Below are 19,305 nucleotides of genomic sequence, written 5' to 3'. Positions count from 1 at the left end.
TTCCTTACTGGTACTCTCTTATTCTTCGAGTTGCCCTTTTGTGAGCTCACCTACGGAAAGGACTGTTTGGCGAGGAACTGAAGGTGTTCACAAAGAAATAAACTCTGCCAGCAACTACTCAGTGAGCTTGGAAGCAGATCCTACCCCAAATGAATCTTGAGAGGATTGTGGCTGACTGCAACCTCGGGAGAGTCCCTCCGCAAGAGGATCTAGCTAAGCTGTGCTGAATTCCTGACCACACCACTGTGAGATCATAAATGTTGTTATTTTAAGTCACCAAGTTTTGGGGGATTTTGTTATATGGTCAATAGGTAACTAACACCGACCTTTTAAACGGATTTTCTAATCTGGTTGCATCCTTGTTGATTCAGGTATTGTATTTTCCAGCTCTAGAATTTTCATTTGGTTCTTTTTTTTTTTTTTTTTTTTTAAGCAGTTTCCATTTCTCTTCATTTTGAGTTATTGTTTCTTTGAATCTTTAAACACATTTATGATAGCTATTTTTGAAGTATTTACTTGCTACTTCTGTGATCCCTGCCATTTCTGGCTACTTCTGTTGACTGAATTTTCTCCTAGATACAGGACACATTTTCCTACTTCTTTGCATATCTGGTGATTTCTTACTGAAACTGGACACTATAAGCATTACATTGTGGGTTGTTTGCATTCTGTCATCATTCTTTAGAAAATATTGGGTTTTATTCTAACAACCAGTTAATTTATTTGTGGATCATTTTGATTTTTTTAGATCCCCCTTTTTCTTTAAAGATTTTTTTTTTTTTTTTTTTTTTTTTTTACTTACTCATTTTAGAGAGATAGAGAGAGAAAGAGAGAGAGGGAGTGAGTGAGAGCATGAGCAGCAGGGAGGGTCAGAGGGAAAAGCAGATTCTCTGCTGAGCAGGCCGCTGGACATGGGGCTCAATCCCAGATCATGACCTGAGCCGAAGGCAGATGCCTAACCGACTGAGCCACCCAGGATCCCCGTTTTAGGACTCCTTTTAAAGCTGTACTGGGCAATCACTATATTGTACACTTAAAACCAATATAACACTGTATGTTAACCAACTGGAATTAAAATAAAAACTTAAAAACTTTATCAGGAAAGGATTAGAACAATTATTAATCTGGGGCTGGTTTAACCTTAGTCCCAAAATGTGGCCTTTCTTGAGTCACTGCTACATGCCGTGGAAGTTCCCCTCTGGTTGGCCAGAACTCCAGATTACAGCAGTCTAGTAGCTGTGCTCGGACCAGCTTTGTGAGGTCCCACTGTAGGCATGCACAGCTTAGTACACAACAGAAGATCTGAGAACCTCTTTCTGGAGTTTTTTCTCAGTTTAGCACTCCCTCCTCTCACACTTAATTTACTGTAAATTTCAGCCTCCTCCAGCTCTGATTTCTGTGGGCTTGGTGACCCTGCTATACTCTCCTTGGGAAACCCTGAAGAAAGCTGAAGTGATAGTAAGTCTCACCTCATTTGTTTCCCTTCTCTCAGGGCTCAGTCCTGTACTGCCTGTTTTCCAGTGTCTGAGAACAGTTTCTTATATTTTGTATAGTTTTCCAGTCATTTATGATAGAAGGGCTAATCTGGTAGCAGTTAGCCTGTCCTGGAAGTTGCCTATGGGAATCTTATAAGCAACACACACTTTGATTTTAATGAAAGAATGGCTTACTTTTTCCATGTCTGTAAGAAGAACTTAAAATCTAAGCACCCCATTTATTTATTATGAAAACACAATTTGGAGCTTGGCAGGAGGCAAGGGAAACAGATTTTTCCTATCATTTATCCAGCTGAGAAATCGTCACAGCTTTTCAGTGGGGAACAGTCTCTGCCCTTACCCTCTTCTCAATCAGGATCTCTTCTGATGTTAAAATCAGAAAAGAAAAAATTTAAAGAAAGGGTAATAAAAATCTAGGAAAATACAAAATGTATGCAAATTTTCCATTTTACTTGTTTTGAAATTACAGGTCCATAATGCCCAAGTCAACGATTAGATGCAAGCTTGATAGCAATAAAAGGTTTTTTCCAGGAAGAAAAAAAGTTGATACCCCCAAATATTTTCTACTCTAACAAATATCAACATTTTAATGGACACAAACATATTCTTTGTTCATTAATAAGTCCTAGGGAAAAACGAAGCAGGTTTATAGAAAAGATAATGAAAACACATTGAGAATCTCAGCACCAGACAATTTTCCTCAGAAACACATTCTTACAGGTTATGCAGTTAGCAAACACACCCTCCACTCCTATGAGCAACCGTAGTATGTGATAATGAATACGGGAGATGTGTTGCTCTTCTCATTTGTCTGGGGCTCAGAACAGAATCTCCTGGCTCCTAAATTCATAGAGTGTTGACCTTCCTGAGACCATACACTGTACTGAAGCACCTCTTTCCACGAACTACAGGGACAAGCACCCTGGTCCCATCTATCATATGCTGAGGGCAAACAGCAATAGTAGGTCAAGAACAAGATTTTGGGTTTGCCTTTTCACAATAGCCTTGAGAAATTCTCCACTGTACCTCCATATCTCTTTGCTGAAAAGCCACACTTGCTGTTGGCTAATTCCAAATTCTAGAAGCAACTTTTAAATGCTTCAGGTGCCTAGGCAGAGTTAGAGAGTCATCGAGCACTGACTGTAGCCCTGGACAGAAGGTGCTGGATTTCTAAAGGATGCAGCTGGGTGCATAAATTGGCAGACCTAGTGCAAACATCAGGTGTCAGTTAATAATGACCAGGTCAATGGCACACATGCTGGGTTGGTTCCCACTGGCTGAGTTCTCAGGGGTCCGGCCAATGTTATCCAGCCCCAGAGAACTGTTCCCTGAAATACAGTGGTGGCCTATTTAACAGCAGATCACAGCCTGAGGTTACTGGAAACCAAACTGGGTCAGAGAACCTAAGAATGCAGCCTGGCAGTAGATGAGGCACATGAGCCTCAAGCTTAGAGTTTTCTCCCCACCTTTATTCTGCGGCACGCTCCGGGTCTTTCCCTCCCACACACTTGGAAAAATGGAGGTGGTCCCCTGGTTGCCCAAACGCGTCTCCCAGGCAGCTCCCTTGTTTTGGAAGGAGATGATAAATAAATCAAAATGCACTAAGCAGCACTTCCACAGGCACTCGCCTCCACTGAACGTGCACCTCATCAATCACACTATTGTCTGCTTGAAAGGCGAGCCTTGTAAATGTCATATCCACTCAGGCCCAAGGAGAGGCGCATCCAAATGCAGCAAGGAGTTTTAATTGGATAGTGTAATTAAACTAAAAAACCCCAGCAGACTCCCTTTGACAGGATAGATGAAGACCCCTTTTAATAGGGCTAGGAAACATATCTGTTAAAAGGATGAGGCACTGCCTGCTCCTGATTGTGCTCCAGAGTACTCTTATGAAAAGGCAATTCAATAACTGGGGCATTTAATATGTTAGAGTCCATTGTGTTCTGTAATCTAACAGTACTTACCGTATTTGATCTGGAACTTATGAAATAAGTCCTTGTCAGAGAATAAAAGCATTACATAGCTTGTCCACCTGATGTTTGGAGTACCTGGACCTCCTGGGAATCATCAGAGCCTAAGGATGGGCTGTGGTCTTCCTGGTTACAGGCCCATGTGAGTATAAATGCACGTGCCTTACTTACTGACCTACAGTACGTGCTATGGCCGTGGCCATCCGCCTACTCACTCAGGGGCTGTAACTCTTTCATCCAGGGGTGGCTAATGTCATCTTCATTTCTCTTTCATTCTCATGAGCATCTAAAGAATATGACAAAATTCTTGGGTAGCTCCTCCTTTAGGAACAGGAATGCCTGTCACCTCAGTGTGCGGGTATGTGTGGGTGTGTGTGCATTCTCTGCTGGAACTACTACCCCCATCAAATAGGCAAAAAAAGAAATCAGGTGATCAGAGGATTCAAATACGGTTGCGGTGTGCCCAAGTCGATTTTAATAACAAAACCTGAGTCCTTCTGCCACCCTTCCTACTCTTCTTTGTTGGGACGGGGGTAGGGGATACACACAGACACACACACACGGCCTACAGCTCCACAAGCAAGGTAACAGACTTAGTAGGAACACACGAAGAGGTTCATATCTGCACAGGGCTGTCTTACAAGTAGACAAGTAACAATCCCTTTCAGATGGAATGCTAGTTCCCAAGGACAATGTCAAGGAACTCAGCATCTGGGTGGATCAAGAGAGTCTGGGTTGGGGCTGAAGTAGGTAGGATACAGACAGAATTCAGACTCCTCCATCTGTAGCGTCCCAGAAATAGTGAGACACTTTGCTTTCTATACAGAAACCTCAAAGTCAGTTTGCCTGGACCCTCAGACTGATTTTCCTTTTTTGAGGATGGTGAAGGTTTTGTTTGATGACTGCTTTTACTTCTCATAAAACCTGCCTGAAGCTCTTTTGTAAACCTCTGACCACTCTTAATACTGGTCTTTCACTATGGGTTGATGAACCCATTAAGGACATATAAGTGAATGCTTATAATCTATGAAAACTGGATACTGAATTAAACCATCAAATACCTTTAGGTTTAAATGAAAACTACATAAAAGCATTTCAGCCATCAATTTGGCTATCACTTCTGGCCAGTATGAATTCTGCTGGAAAAGCTATTTTCGTGCAGATGTGGAATTCAATGGGAAAGACTGACTCGTGTACCAACATCAATCAAAATGTCGACTTCCCTGGCAGCTCTCAACAGTAAGGCAGGTTCAAAGGTCACAGGATAAAGAAAAAGCCAAGCTCTGGTTCAGCTCTAATATCTCCTCGGTAGAAGTCTTGCAAAAGTACCCCCTTCTGTATTAGCCTTGCTTTCATTAATCTTCTTGCCATCTTCTTTAACTAGTCATGCAGAACCGCTCGATAGCAAGACGTATAATGGGGAAGGCCCTGTGCCTATTACCACGTTAACATTCTCTTAAGCCCCAGTGCAACAATGGAACGAGAAGGCAAAGGGAATCTGCAACTGCAGGGCGCAGGGTAGGCAATTCAATTACAGCCCGGGCTTACCTATGTACTTCTGACCTATAAAACACAAGAGGCCTTTGTGTCTAACTGGCTTGGCCATTAAGGTTGCTGAAGATCACAACAATGCTGATCTTTTCTATTTAAGCTAAATCAATGTGGACAAATCATTATTCAGTAGTTTTAATTTAATTAGTAAATTAAATACACTACTTTACAGATCTTGTCAAGTACTTATGAAAAGAAAGATTCATTTAAGTGGGAGGTCACCAATAAGCCCCGCTAATTTCACTCATAACCTTAACTGAATCTCATCTCAAATATCTAGCAGGTTCTGTTCGTGACGGCTTGACAGTCTCCTGCAGTTGTGGTTGACTCATAATCCCAAAGAGTTCCTATCCTGTATCCAAACACTGTTCTGGACAAAAACAAAACAAAAACAACCAAACAAGCAATCCCCCACCAGCATCAACAGAATCAGATTTCCTTTAAATTATACTATTGCAAGAGAACATAATCAGGTTACCTCTATTATGTTGCTTCCTTAAGATTTTCTATTATCTATACTTAATTGAGATACAGAGCTCTTTTCAGCTATAAAGACGACAGCTACTTTATTAAGGTTTAAATCTGATTTCTTAATGATAGGCTGCTTCCTTTAAAGACTCGAAACCTGCACAACCTTCTTATGATAAAACCAGACCTGGCGTGGTTGAGTCTGGTACTTTATTTAAATACAGCCTGAGAGTCTCTGAAGGGTGTTAGTTTAAAAGAAAGGTCCCTTGCTTTTGTTTTCAGTGTTGGAATTTGAGGCTAGCACTTAAAAAGAGAGCCCGCTACATCCAACGCCTAGGTTTAGACCCCTACAAGGATGGAGAATGCCATGGTAGGTCCTAATGGGGAAACAGTCTCCCCTTCTATGCGCTGTATACATATTCGTTCAGTTAAAATGAATTAAAATGAATTCATCTTTTAGAGGTTTGTGACATCTTTCAAAATAGCAAAAGCTATCCTAAGGAGTGGCAAAACCAGACTGTGAAATCACTGATTTGAATAATAATGGCAGCATGCAGCATTTTTTTTTTTCCTCCCTCTCCAATCTAGAAAGGCAGAATTTATTCTTAATTTCTCAGGGCTTTTGATACACAGATTTTCTCCACTAACTCTGGTAAGAGTCCATATTTATATGTACAAATTTCATCTAAGGCATGTATCTATTTAGTCATTAAGTTCCAGGTCCTTAAACACTCACAGGGACAGAGCAGTAAATCTTCCTTGTGAGAACGCAGCCTACGAGGGAGAAGTTAGGGGAAGCAAAGAGAGCCATAGAACGGCTATTTATGGAGCCCGGCTGCAGAGTCTGGGTCTTTCTGATCCATGGTATGTGTAATTACGTGTCTCACTGCAGGCGCTCTACAGCTCAGTCCCTTTGCCAAGTCCGCTATTCACATACTTTTTGGATATGGCGTCAATTAAACTTGAGCTGTGTTCCTTATGACGACCAAATTAATGGTTTGACAGAGGCTTTTTCAATAAACACTGCAAACTGGCCATATTTGAAGGTTTTAAAAACCGTTTCTTTTCTGTTCAAAATTCTGACAAACATGTCTCAAGACAGACCGGGACAACTTCATTATCCTCCCAACACTTACTGCCTTTTTTGTAAAGAAGGCTGTTTAATAACACGTCGGCTGTTTTCACAACGAAATTATTCCAGTTGGTCACACGTTCCAGTCTTCGGCAAGACACTTGTGTTACGAGAGATAAAAACACGAAAAAGGAAATATATTGCAGAAATCAAAAACCTTATCTATTTCTAGACTCTCTCTCTTTGCCATAATTCATTCAAGAAGGCCCCAAGAATAATTTTTGATGTAAACTCAGCTACAAACATACATCACTATGCTGATAAAAATCACAGGCTAAACTTATGAAATATAGTGACTTTCATTTCTTTAGTGCTGTTAAAATAACTTTTTTCTAAGGTTCAACAGACACAAAAGATAAAAGGGGTTACCATTAATCCTTTAAGAAAAGAAGAAGAAGCAGCAGCCCCATAGATTAATTCTGTGGTCTGATGATGGTCTTGAAGATGAACTTTTTAGATTAAGTCACTGAATTAATTTGATGAAGATACTGGAAATCATTAAAAAAAAAATAACACAGCATCAAGCTGATTCAGTTAATACATCTTTGTTTGGGCACTTTACAGCATAAATTATGCTGAGAAACTTTTGGTTTCTAAATTCTGGCCTCAGTAAGGGCAGTGTGGAGACAGCAAACATTCACTGAGGTAGGTAGGCACTGGGTTAGGGATGGGGCTACAGAAACCGGTTCCGGGATCAGACAGCTGAGCACGGAGATGGGGGTGGGACAGACGGACAGACTTCATTAACCACAGCGCAGCTGGAGAGCTGCTGTGCCAGAGGTGAGACGAAGTCAGAGAGCCCGACCCTGGAGCAGGAGCCGGGCATGAGGAACTGGAGGCGCCTGAACTGAGGCCGTCAGCGGGCCGGGCAGCGGGGACGCGCACTCCAGGCCCTGGGAACAGCAGCAGCGCACAATGCGAGGTGTGTTTGTGGGAAACAGTTCATAGCGGCTATACCCCAAGTCCAGGATGGGAAATTGTGGGCTGCGTGCCTGGAGTGGTCAATGTCTGTAAAGCCCTTTGCTAAGGAGTCTGGAGTCTATTCTGTGAGTCTGCAACTTTCAAACTTTTTTTTAGCAGCAAAATCCTTTTTAATTCGTTGACTTTTTATTTTGATTATTTTTTAAAGTAATTTTTAATTTTTTATTGACATATAATGTATTATTAGCCCCAGGGGTACAGGTCTGTGAATCGCCAGGTTTACACACTTCACAGCACTCACCATGGCACATGCCTTCCCCAGTGTCCTCCACAACCCCACCTCACCTCCCTATTACCACGCCCCACAATCCTCAGTTTGTTTTGTGAGACCAAAAGAACTGGTTGACTTTTTAAATGCAGAATCCCCAAATAGAAAAAAGTAGTACTCTATTGGTTGAAGGGGCGACCTTACGCCCAAACCTGTCCCTTGCCCCGCCTCCAGGCCCCTGAGGTCCCCCCTTCCACCCCCCACCCCCCAGAACCTAAAGCTCTGAGGAACATGGGTTGGAAAGCACTGTGATGGGCAACAGGGGTTTGGGAAATGTCTCATGGGACAGTGAGCCTCTCTGTTCAAGGAAACCACAATTTCTAGATCTCTGGAGCCAGAATAAGAGAGCAGGAATCCTCCCTAGGACCCACATGTGCAGTTTTTACACAGAACCGCCCCCCCTCCGGCAGGTCTGAAAATAAGACAAAAGATTCTCCTTGCTGAACTGCCAATACTGAAATGGCGAGCATCATGTCTGCTCGGTATCCTCAAGTCTTGAGACTTGCCCTCACTCTCGGAGATGGGTAATGCTTGCTTCCTGACTGCCTAACGGCAAGAGGCCACTGGAGGTGGTGGCTGTGCATCTTTTCTTCCTTTCCTCTTGGATGGGGTGCGTTACACTCTCACCGTTCAGTGCCTGAATCACACACAGCCTTCCTTGGCAAGTGAGTGTCTTCGTATGAGTGTAAAAGAAATGTGAATCCTATTTCTAGCTCTTTCCCTAACCTTTCTACTCCAGCTTATCCCTCTATGAACATGTGACTGCCTTTCATTTCTCAGAGACATGGAGAATTTACACAATGTTACTTTTCAAAGCATCCTGAATTCTTGGGAAGAAAGATGCTAGAACAATGACATCTTTATTGGCTGATAAGCTGGAGTGAGAGGAATTAGGAAGAAGATGTTTATCTAGAGGCAGAAGCAAGGGCCTCAGAATGGTAAGCAAGTTTCTCACCAGCCCTTTCTGGCAGCCATCTTGCAGAATCCCCTCACTGGGATGAAAAGAATGGCAGAAGTGTGTGTGTGGGGGGTAGATGGGCACACCTTGCCTCCTTTCCCCTGTACCACTGAATTCGCCCTTCCTGACAAGCTGGAGACTAATGGGTTGAAAGGAGGAGACTATGTAGCCTAGTACAGCTGGATGTGACAAAACACAAACACCCACCCATAAATGCAATGTGGCAGGTGCCCTGTCCATGAGACCCCTTCATGGGGCTCTCTGCTTTTTTAGGTCCCTGCTCAGTCAGTGTTATCTCAAAAGCTTGAACCATATGATAAACACTTACTGGCCTATTCCTTATCGTCCCTTTTGAGTATGTGATTCTTTGTAACATTTGTTCCCCAATTCAGTGGGCACTGGAATAAAGGAGATTAACAAAACTTAGAAGCTCACGTCATCCTCCAAGTTAATGAACCAGAACCCACTGGGGAGGGGTGTCTGGGTGGCTTAGTCGGGTTAAGTGTCTGACTCCTGGTTTTGGCTCAGGTCATGACCTCATGATCTCTTGAGTGGTGAGATCGAGCCCTGCATCAGGCCACCCGCTCAGCAGGGAGTCTGCTTGAAGATTCTTTCCCTCTGCCCCTCCCCCAACTCGTGCATGCACGCTAATAAAATAAATAAATCTTAAAAAAAAATAAAAAAAAGAACCCGTTGGGGATGGGCCCTGGAGAACTGTTTTAAATAGGCTCCACAGGCAATGCTGGTATGTACCAGACTCTGACAACTGCTGTCTTGCAGCCTTTCCCAGGCAACTTGTACGGTTTAAACTTTTTTCTTCCATGGAGGAATTTCAGTGTGATCCGTGTCCTTTCTGCCTCTCGATGGGACTAAAGTCTTAAAAATGATTAATCTAAATACTACACTCAATTACTTAGCTGCAAAAATATAATATGCCAAAATATACAACCAGACTGTATCTACTTCGATAATTTAAGCAGAGGAGTGCCAACCCAGCAGCGATCTCTTCTGCAGGACCAGGCAGGAGTTTAATTATGAGCTGGTAGGTCATGCAGCTGCCAATAATCTGGAGGGTGTTGACACTTCCGGCTTGATGGATATCTAAATCTAGTCTTTGGCTGCCACACGAAATCTCCCAGCTTCCCTCGATCTGGCAAAGAAGGCAGGCAGGTCCGGGTCTGACTGCTCAAGTCCCCCACATGGGAAGAGGAAGGGAGCACAGAGTGAAATGAGGGCTCTGGTGAGTCAAATTCTCAGCAGGAACCCGCCCCCATCCCCCAGGGCAGGGCTTCTAAGGTCAGAAGCCAGGCTGTGAGGTTCTCTGCTGCCATCCAGACCTAACAGGATGGGGGTCCATGTCAGGCTCTGGGCACCATAATACAATCCTGTTTGATTAAAAGAAATTTCTGGTAATGAATTAAACAGACCCAAGGAAAAAAAGGACACGGTGGCAATATATTCTCCTGGCACCCAGCACACAGAGGGGAAGAGGGGGAAGAGAGAAAGAAGACATAAATAAAAGGGACTACTCACTGGGGCTTTTTTCTTCAGCAAGGTCACAGGCACAGAGCAGGTCAGAATCGATTGAGATGGGTTTCTGCTTAATCCAAAACTTAGTGCTGGCTTTCTGATTCGTAACCGGGTCTATCTCTACTTTGTCTCCAGAGATACCTGTAAGGCCGGGGTTGGGGGGGTGTGGGAGGACAAAAAAGAAGCCACAAAAAGTGGAAGGTGTAAGTGATTTCAGTGTAATCATTTGACCAGTTTTATAAATCCTAAATTGGATGAGAAGAGCTCTTTCTTATGGCTTTGGGGAATGCCACCAGCTTATCAGACTCCAAATGGCACACGAAGGGCACACACTGGTTTTCCGGGTGGGTTAGTTGGGGGGAAAAACCACCAAAACCCATACAAAAAAGCTATTAAGAAACATGCTGTCTTAGATGTACCACAGATACAATACAGAGTTTACCTACATATTGTTAATCCTACACAACACCTCTGTGTTGTAATGAAATAAACCATAACGTGAAGTTCATTAAAAAAAAATTTTTTTTTGATCAGTGATCTTTCTTTTCTTTCTTTCTGGTCTTGAAGAATCTTACACGCTAAAAATAGGAAAAAATCTCTCTCTTTCCTTCTCTGACACTAAATAATTATCCCAGCTATATTGAGAGGAAGTCACAGGGGGATCAAAGGGTCCTTTACATAAAGCCTTCCAAGTTCAAGTCTGGGAGCTTGGCTTCAGTCTGTGGAGGTCACTGATTCTCCGCTGAGGGAGAAACAGCACTGGGTGTGAGCTTTATGCAACAAAGACTTTACAACAGGAATCCAGCATGTTAAACACTGGTACTTCAGGTTTCATTTTCAGAGCTGTGGAAGACATAACATACTGTACAGTGGCGGGGAGCAAAGGTTTTCGGAGAACAAAGGTAATGCCAGGGATGAAAGGTGTCCCAGGATAACAGCGGCGATGCCTGGCAATGGCTCTCCCGGTGTCACTGAGCAGTACATGCTCAGCTGGACACACACGATCTGGGCTAGATGTGCTCTGCTCCCCTTTCTGCCGAAAATCGAGGAATATGTTCATGGAGTGAGACAAAAACCTTCAATATGCCTTCCAGAGTGGGCCCCAGAGAGAATCTTGAAAGTAATTAATATTTAGGCCATACTTTAAAGGTCAGGGGCAAAGTGGAAAAAAGCAAAATCAAGTGAAGATAGGAGATAATTAAAACCATCAAATGTACATACTGTAACAAAAAGACCATCAGAATTAATACATTTCACCCCATGGATCACACTCAGGAATTTTTCAAGACAACATGAGAAACTTCATAGACCAGGAGAAAAAGCAGATAAAGAGCTCAATTAAGAAACAAACAAACAAAACCCCCCAATAACACCAAGATCACACTCTGAGAGCAAATTCAAAATTAAACAAGAAAACAAATATAAAAAAAATTCTAGTGATTAGGTCTGCTACACAATCCATTTCTATTTTGTTTTATGAATAAAGAAATTCCAAATAGCAGACAAAGAAAAGCAAGAGACCGTGCAGACTCTGGTAGAGTCTCATCTGCTGTCTTCAGAGGAGACAGTGCAGTACAGTTGCTTAACCCTGGCCATTACTGGGTGGTCTTTCGAAAAGATGAACAATTGGTATTTTTTTATTAATTGAATGCTGGAATTTGTCATTAGACATATTTCAGGAACACCATATTTCAATCAGGCACAATGTCATAAGTTCAGTGGACTCTGGCCGTTCAGGTCTAGATGATTTCAGGAGGGTGAGAATGTATCAGGAGACCAATTTTATTACATTTCACTTAAAATAGATTATGACTACCCAGTTACACTATTCCCTCCAATTTGGTCATTAATTGTTAAAGATCTGGACATTTCTACAGTTCCCTGAAAGAAGAAAAGTACTTATGCCATGGCTATTGGTAGCAAGTGTTTTGTTTTGTTTTGTTTTGGTCCCCTCTCCTTCCTCTGCTTATTTTGACATTTATAAAAGTCAAAAACGAGCAGAGCAAAATAAATGTGCAAATCTCTTATGTGGAATAAACCCTGCCCCACATTCCCTTCTCAGAAAGAGAAGTGTGTGGGGGGGGGTGGGGAATCATCACCAGAGAGGTATGGCTTTAAAATTTTGTTCTACGGCCCCACAACTCCTGAAGCCGTAGTCAGTCAATATTGTTAATGTACCTTGTTAATTTGATAGGATTTGTCAGGTAACTCCACTGGAAAATTATATAAAACTGTTCCAGATGAAAAGATGATAGTGACATGAATTAAAGTGATAGAACAATAGTGGAATATAAACCAGAAATGACACCCAAAGTGGCTGTTGATTTATTGCCGTACTGAGTTTGGTTCTGGGCTCCCATGTATATTAGTGCTACAAATCTGGGTCCATTTAGCAGAGGGATGCTCATACATACATCACCAGCTCCTGCTCCAAGCCAAGGTCACTCCCCATGGCATCAATCTTTTCAACAGAGCCTACTTCACAAAGCAGGACTTTTGTAACCATCTCAGATGGAACAGACTCTCGTCCTCTTTCATCTTTCTTTTATCATGTAAAGTACACTTTAACTTCTATTATTTTTATCTGCAAATTGTTACTGTATAGTTCATCCATTTCGGGCTCTATCTCTGCATCAATTGCCTGCGCTCTGCACGGCCACAAGAACACTTTCCCAATGACGCCCTTTCCGGGCATTATTGTGCAGTCACGGTTCGCAGAGGGGAACCCCAATTCCAGCGTTTGGGGAATGAAGATGTGGGAGATGAATGCATTAGGTTCAAGATGGGCAGGCAGGTGGAACACCATTTAAACAACTGGTGTGTTCCCAAAAAGTTGCCTGTAAATCAGATTTTTTCTGAATCAAGTCACATTTTCCCACTGACTTCTAGTTCCAGAGATACTCTGTATTCATTTTGGATTGATCTGTAATTGGCAGGGGCTCCCAACACTTTAGTTTTAAGTTTCTCTGCCCTGCAGGCGTTCAGTCAAGTAGTTAATGATCTGTAAAACACTTGCCTGCCTAGAGGAGTCACTATTTAAAGGAACCTGTAGGGGGATATTTCCTGATGGGAAAAATCCTTTTGTACATTAAATAATCTCACCCTACTTGAGATGTGTGTGAGTCTTAGCTTCTTCAAACAGGGCCCACAGCCCACAGGAGCTAATCTGCTCCCGCTGCACAAGTGACGACCCTCTGCTTTCCAGTTCTGGTGGGCCTGAGGTGGTCTAGCCTTGGAGCCCATTCTCCCCGAAGGACCAAGAACGCTGCTGAAGAGTCTCCAGAACCTAGCCTGGAAGCAAAGAGAGACCACTTCTGTCCCTGCCCGGGAGTCCCAGCCCGGTGGAGAGGTGACCAGTCAGGAGGCTGGCATGACAGTCCAGACTGGGGGCAAAGAGGGGTGAACACCACTGGCAGCAAACACATGTCAGCATGGTTAGAAATTCTTTGTGTGCATTGATTAAAATCTCAGGATACCCTTATCCCACTGGTTACTATATTTGCCCCTATTTTATAGATGAGAAAACTGAAGCACAGAGAGGTTAAGTAACTTGCCCAAGATCACACAGTTAAAAAGTGGCAAAGCTTAGCCACTTCACTCTTCTGCAAGAACTGTGCTAGGTGTTCTATATTACATGCCCAGGAGGGGCGAAGGTGCTTGTCCTGGCTTGGGGAACTTTTAAGCCCAGAGCTGCCTGGTTCCCAAGTATGGTATTTCCCACTGCTCTGCACAGCCTCATTCAGCTGGACCCAGACATAATGGGGAATTCTGCCCAACTAGTCTATAATGTCCTCTTTCAATTTTTACCAAGGAACAAATAAACATTCAAATGTGACAATAAGTGCACACCTATTTTTGTTCAAACATGGCAAATCGGAGCCTGAAATCCTACCAATATTCTTCTGTATGACCACTGAGCATGGTTTTAATGTCCTTAGCTAAAGCTTTTGTGTGAAGCCACGATGGAAGGACAGGCGTGCTCCTTAAAGTGTCCCTTAGGCACTGTTTTTAAGTAATTCAAATTATAAACATATGTCCCAGAAAACAAGGGAAGTTGGCTTATGTTAAGTTTACGTTTCTCCAACTTAAATGGCTGATAGAGGAACAGTTAATCCAACTATGAGAGAATACAACACAACCATGAAAAAAATATGTATGAGAAAAGCTTTGACTTGGAAAAATTCTTGTGAAGCTAAGTGAAAAGGACAGGAAAAATATTTATAGAAAGGAGATCTAACGGATACGCTCCAAACTGGTAACGGTGGTCAATTCTGGTTAGTAAGATTACACCCTTTCCTTTTCTGTATTATTCCAAAACAGAAATTTCACCCAAAATAAAAACAAACCTCATTTTAGGATCTGACATTTTCTTGGTTTCTACTTCAGGATTTAGTACCCTTTCCCAACTTTTCCAGTGTGAGGAAGGGAGTATGTTGAATCCTGGGATGCGTAATCATGAAAGCAGCCCTAAACAAAGACTACGTCCAGCTAGCAGCTCTCAAGCACCCAGTGGCTGAGCGGCTGGGAAGGGTTCCCGCTGTGGCATTACGGCCACCCCCACAGGCTCTACCTGACCAGCTGTGAGAAGCAAGGAAGACAGTATGGGGGGCTGGCCTGAAGTGGACAGTGTCAGCCCCTTCCCTCAGAAGCAAGGGATGTCACTTGTCTTCTTTTACCAGCTCTCCTTCCCTACCCACTTATCCATGGCCATCCGTCATGACCTTTTCATGCTCCCACTTCTGACAGCTTCCAGATACAGTGAGTCAAACTTCACTGGAAGCAAACTATCACGCCAACTGTCAAAGCAGAAAACAATGCCTGATTGCTGTCCTATGTCAATGCCAGCACATAAATCCTTCCCTAACAAGACAGCTCAAAATAAACAAAAACGCAACTCTAATGTATGTACAACTCTCTGGGGAAACTATGTGTCCCAAGCTTTAGAGTTATCACAAGGAGACCTTCATCTGTTTTAACCAACCAGAAGATTTCCATAAAAGGAAATGAGCACGTACATCATCTTCTGCTAACACACTGGATACCTACTTTGGCACCCCTGTGCTGGGTCCTCTAGCGTTGAGCAGCTTACTGAGAGCTCACCACACTTCTGATCAGGAAGGCAGTGACGCAGAGAAGGAAGCGACACAGACTTCAGAGCCAGAGTGTCTTAAGTTGGAGCGTCAGTTTGCCTACTTCCTGATCAAGTGGCTTTGGACAAGTTACTGTAAAGTGGTGACAGTAACAGAATTTACATCCTGGGCTTTTGTGATGATTAAGTAAGATGTGTCAAGTGCTTGGAATAGTGCTGCACACATCACTGGTGATCTATACCACTACTTCTCATGACTGTCATTATTGGGGGTTAGGCACTGGGCTAAGAGATGGGACACAGACCCAGAAATGAGGGTCTGGACAGGAAGCTCAGGGAGCCCCAGAAGGGATGTGAACAAGGGGCCTGACTGGCCCTGGTCTGGGAGTATTATCTCTAGGATCTGCTCTACATCCTAGCCTTGGGAGCACCAGGATTCAGAACAAGTGTCCAGCTGGGGAATCCAATAGCCTCACTCTCTGCATCCTTGTAGTAATCTTCCATCACCAAGGGTCACTGGCCATTCTTCTTTCCTGTAACCTCCACCAATAGTTAAGCTTGACATCAGGAAGACTGTTCTCACACCTGGAGCTGTGGAAGCACTTGCACCACGGGGAACCCCCCTGCCCCTCCCCCCAGCCCCAACCAACTCCAAGGTCTCTAGGTCATTAGTTTGGGGCTCTTGCTTTTGCCGGCACATTCCCACTACTGTTATCCTGGGAGAACATACTTTTCCCCTCATAAGCCTGAGCTTCCTCCTCTGTAAAAGGGGGTAACAAACAGTACCAAGGATGTCATGAAGATGGCATGACATAAGCATGTAAAAAACCCAACAGAGTGCCTGGCACATAAGATGGCTCAATTGGTTATCAGTGAGATTATTAGAGAAAGTGCAGAAAGCTGAAATGACGTACTTCCACAGGGTGAATCAAGTCAGAAAGTGGCAAAGCTGGGCTGAAGCCCAGGTCTATATGACCAACTCCAGGATGTGTCCTGACCAGTTCGCCACTTCCTATTGCCCCAGAGGTGCACACCTGACTCTCAGGAGACACAACCTCCCCTAGGGGACACTTAAAATACCCTTCTAAGAAGCTAAAACACAAATTCAGCAAAAATTAGGGCATTTAATATTCCGTGCCTCAGTGTATTTCCTGAGTTATTATTTATTTGCTCAGACATCATGAGCTGTGGTTCATTCATCAATTTCCTACAACTCTGAATCTAAGACTAGAAAAGCTCCACTGTTGTTAAATCCGGGAGTAGCTTTTTATATAATTCTACAATCCTCTTGTCTTCGGGTTACCTAGAGCCTTATGAAAGCCTGGAAAAGCCCCGGGGAGTGTCACTGAACAACTCTTTGCTGGAGTGGATTGTGCTGAATCCACACGGCCAATCGATAGCGTCCACAGAGCAGTCAGGGAAGTCTTTGAAACTTGTCTGAATTTACACACAGGATCAGATACAAAGGCTGTTTGGGCTTAATGAGACCTCAGAGATCTCCTAGCCTGGGGCTTATATTCTCCATATGAAGAAATTGAGGCTCAGGGTGGGGATATGACTTGTCCGATGTCACCCATTAATGACAGAGCTATACCCATAATTCATATCCCCAAGCTATCAGGCCAGGGTTTAAACAGACCAGCTCTCCTGTCTCAATGCATTAAGTTTATATAGTGGGTATATTCACACTGCCATCAAATGCGTTACAGTATGAAAAGCACTGTCTCCCTTAGGGACCCAAAATAGAAAACAATATCATATTTTGGCCCAAACTATTATGAGACCAGTAGAGCCTTATATTCTTGAGATCAAGTGGGATACTAGGCCCAGAATCACTGGTTCCATTCAAGTGCTAACCATCTGAAACCTTTTGGGAACTATAGCTAAGAGCTGCCAGTTCCAATGTGTGGTCAGTTAGGGACTGAGTGACAAGCCTGAGTGTACTTGACTAGGCCATTATCTTCAGAATGAAAACTAACGGGTGGCCTGAGCATGAATGAGACCATGAATGTAGAGCCGAACTCAGCACAGTGCTCAGCACAAGGGTAGAGCCTACTGAACGAGACCTGGGACCAATTCACCCAGTAACACCTGTCCCTGGATGAGGACTAAGGGCTCTCTGTAAAGAAGGCACTTACAAAGATTGTGTATTAGGGAAGTTAGTTTCCCAAACTAATATTCTCCCGGTAAACAGATACTTCAAGTGAGCTTATAGTATCCAGTTGGGACGCATATGCCATTTCCTAAGAGAATTTATGCTATCACTCGTAGAGTGGGGAAAGACAAGATCTTCCTTGGGCTCAAACGCCAAGGGTGAGGGCATGCTAAAAGGAATACAGAACTTTGATGGACGCTCCCTTATCCTATCCCCATTAATTTCTTTATGCCGGTCGCTTTCAACTTTTCCAATTCTCAAGGCTTTCTCAACCATGTGAGGAACCCGATACACTGTCAGTAATAATCCTGGATTATTCAACAGGTGTTCTCAAAAGGGTAGGTCTGGGAGCGGGGAATTAGAGGAAGGTACACAGTTAGGAAAAACCTTGAGTTTCTGCCATTCCCTATCAGGGGGTTTTTCCCTCAACCCAATCAGTCACTGCATTAAGCACTAATGTAAAAAAATTTTTTGTTTCTGGAGGTAGTCTTGATAGTATTTGTCCTGCTCTTTCATAAACTCATTAGTTCTTGTTAAGTTCTATTGCAAATTTTGGTTCAGAAAATGTCACAACAGGGACAGAACAATCACATGATATTAGAATTGCCATCCTCCAATTACTCAGCGGACCCAGGGATTTTGGAGCTAAGTGTGATAGAGGTCTCTCATGATCATTTCTGTGTATCTGAATGGAGGAGGGTATCTACTTAGTATTCGGAAAGGAAATGAAACAGAAGTGGAGGGAAAACCCATCCACTTGCTAAGAACCCTCATTTCCAGATTATGTAATTACTCGAACTATACTCCGTAGGTACCCCAACTGGAAAATGACAGGGACAAGTATTTTATTCATAGAGCCACATAGAGCACCAGAGTGAGGAGAAAAAAAAAAAAGTGCAGGCCACAGCTGTTTGCTTTCACTCATTTAGTCTCGTGTTAATGTGCTTCGTAAGTCTGCATATTGTATATTAAGAAACGGCACCGTAATGAAGTCTTCCCTGAGCGCTGGCTCGTAGGTATTGACTAGGGGGTTAAATAATAACTGCGATAGGGCAGATAAGCCAGGGAAGACAATAGATGGCAAATACGCTGCCTCTCATCATGCTCAGGCCCAGGGCAGGCATTTTTAATCAATCACAGAGTTTCTTCATGTTGCCCTCAGACGCAGCTCCAGATGCCGCCTCAGCAGAATGCTCTGGGCAGCCATTGCAAGCTTGGCTGGAGTCCGTTCACGAGATGAAGCCTCTCTGCCTTCTCTATGATATGTGCTATTGTACTTGATATTTTTGATAAATAACTACTCGGATCACAAGTGTTATGATTATACATATGGATTGTTTTATGAAGAGATAGGGAAGGAAGCCATGGAACATTTCAGCAAGATTATTTTATGATACGGTCTTGATCGGCAAATCCTGCACAGGATCTGTGTATCTTCTAGGGGATGATGTTAGGTTATATATGCAATTACGACCCAGATGGAATTCACGCAATATTACAGATTCAGTAACCTAAACCTCTGGTGCCATGGGGAAGGTCTAACCGGACAGATGATAAGGTGAAGGGGATCAAGTGAACGCAGTGGCACAACTATCAAAGCACTTCTCAGCCCGAGACCCTGCATGGGGCACATCAGGCTGACCTGCCCAGTCAGCAAAAACAAGCCTTGGACAAAGAGGTAAGAATAAGAGGCAAGAAAGTCCTTTG

General features: G+C 43.3%; 1 protein-coding gene across 18 annotated transcripts in view; it reads right to left on the bottom strand.

Moving 5' to 3' along the window:
- MAPKAP1 (MAPK associated protein 1) overlaps positions 1-19,305 on the bottom strand; it is a 244,724-nt gene that overhangs the window by 19,066 nt on the left and 206,353 nt on the right. For 17 of the 18 annotated variants that reach the window (XM_059142980.1, XM_059142974.1, XM_059142978.1 and 14 more), the window contains one exon: positions 10,358-10,495. The exons of the other annotated variant lie outside the window; for it this stretch is intronic. In XM_059142980.1, the coding sequence (XP_058998963.1) occupies positions 10,358-10,495 (138 nt within the window). The remainder of the gene's footprint in view (positions 1-10,357; positions 10,496-19,305) is intronic. 18 annotated transcript variants of the gene reach the window in all.

The sequence above is a fragment of the Mustela lutreola genome, chromosome 12 (assembly GCF_030435805.1).
Source record: "Mustela lutreola isolate mMusLut2 chromosome 12, mMusLut2.pri, whole genome shotgun sequence".
Classification (NCBI taxonomy): Eukaryota; Metazoa; Chordata; class Mammalia; order Carnivora; family Mustelidae; genus Mustela; species Mustela lutreola.
The sequence above is the reverse complement of the archived record's forward strand: the minus strand, read 5'-3'. Positions and strand labels throughout refer to the sequence as shown.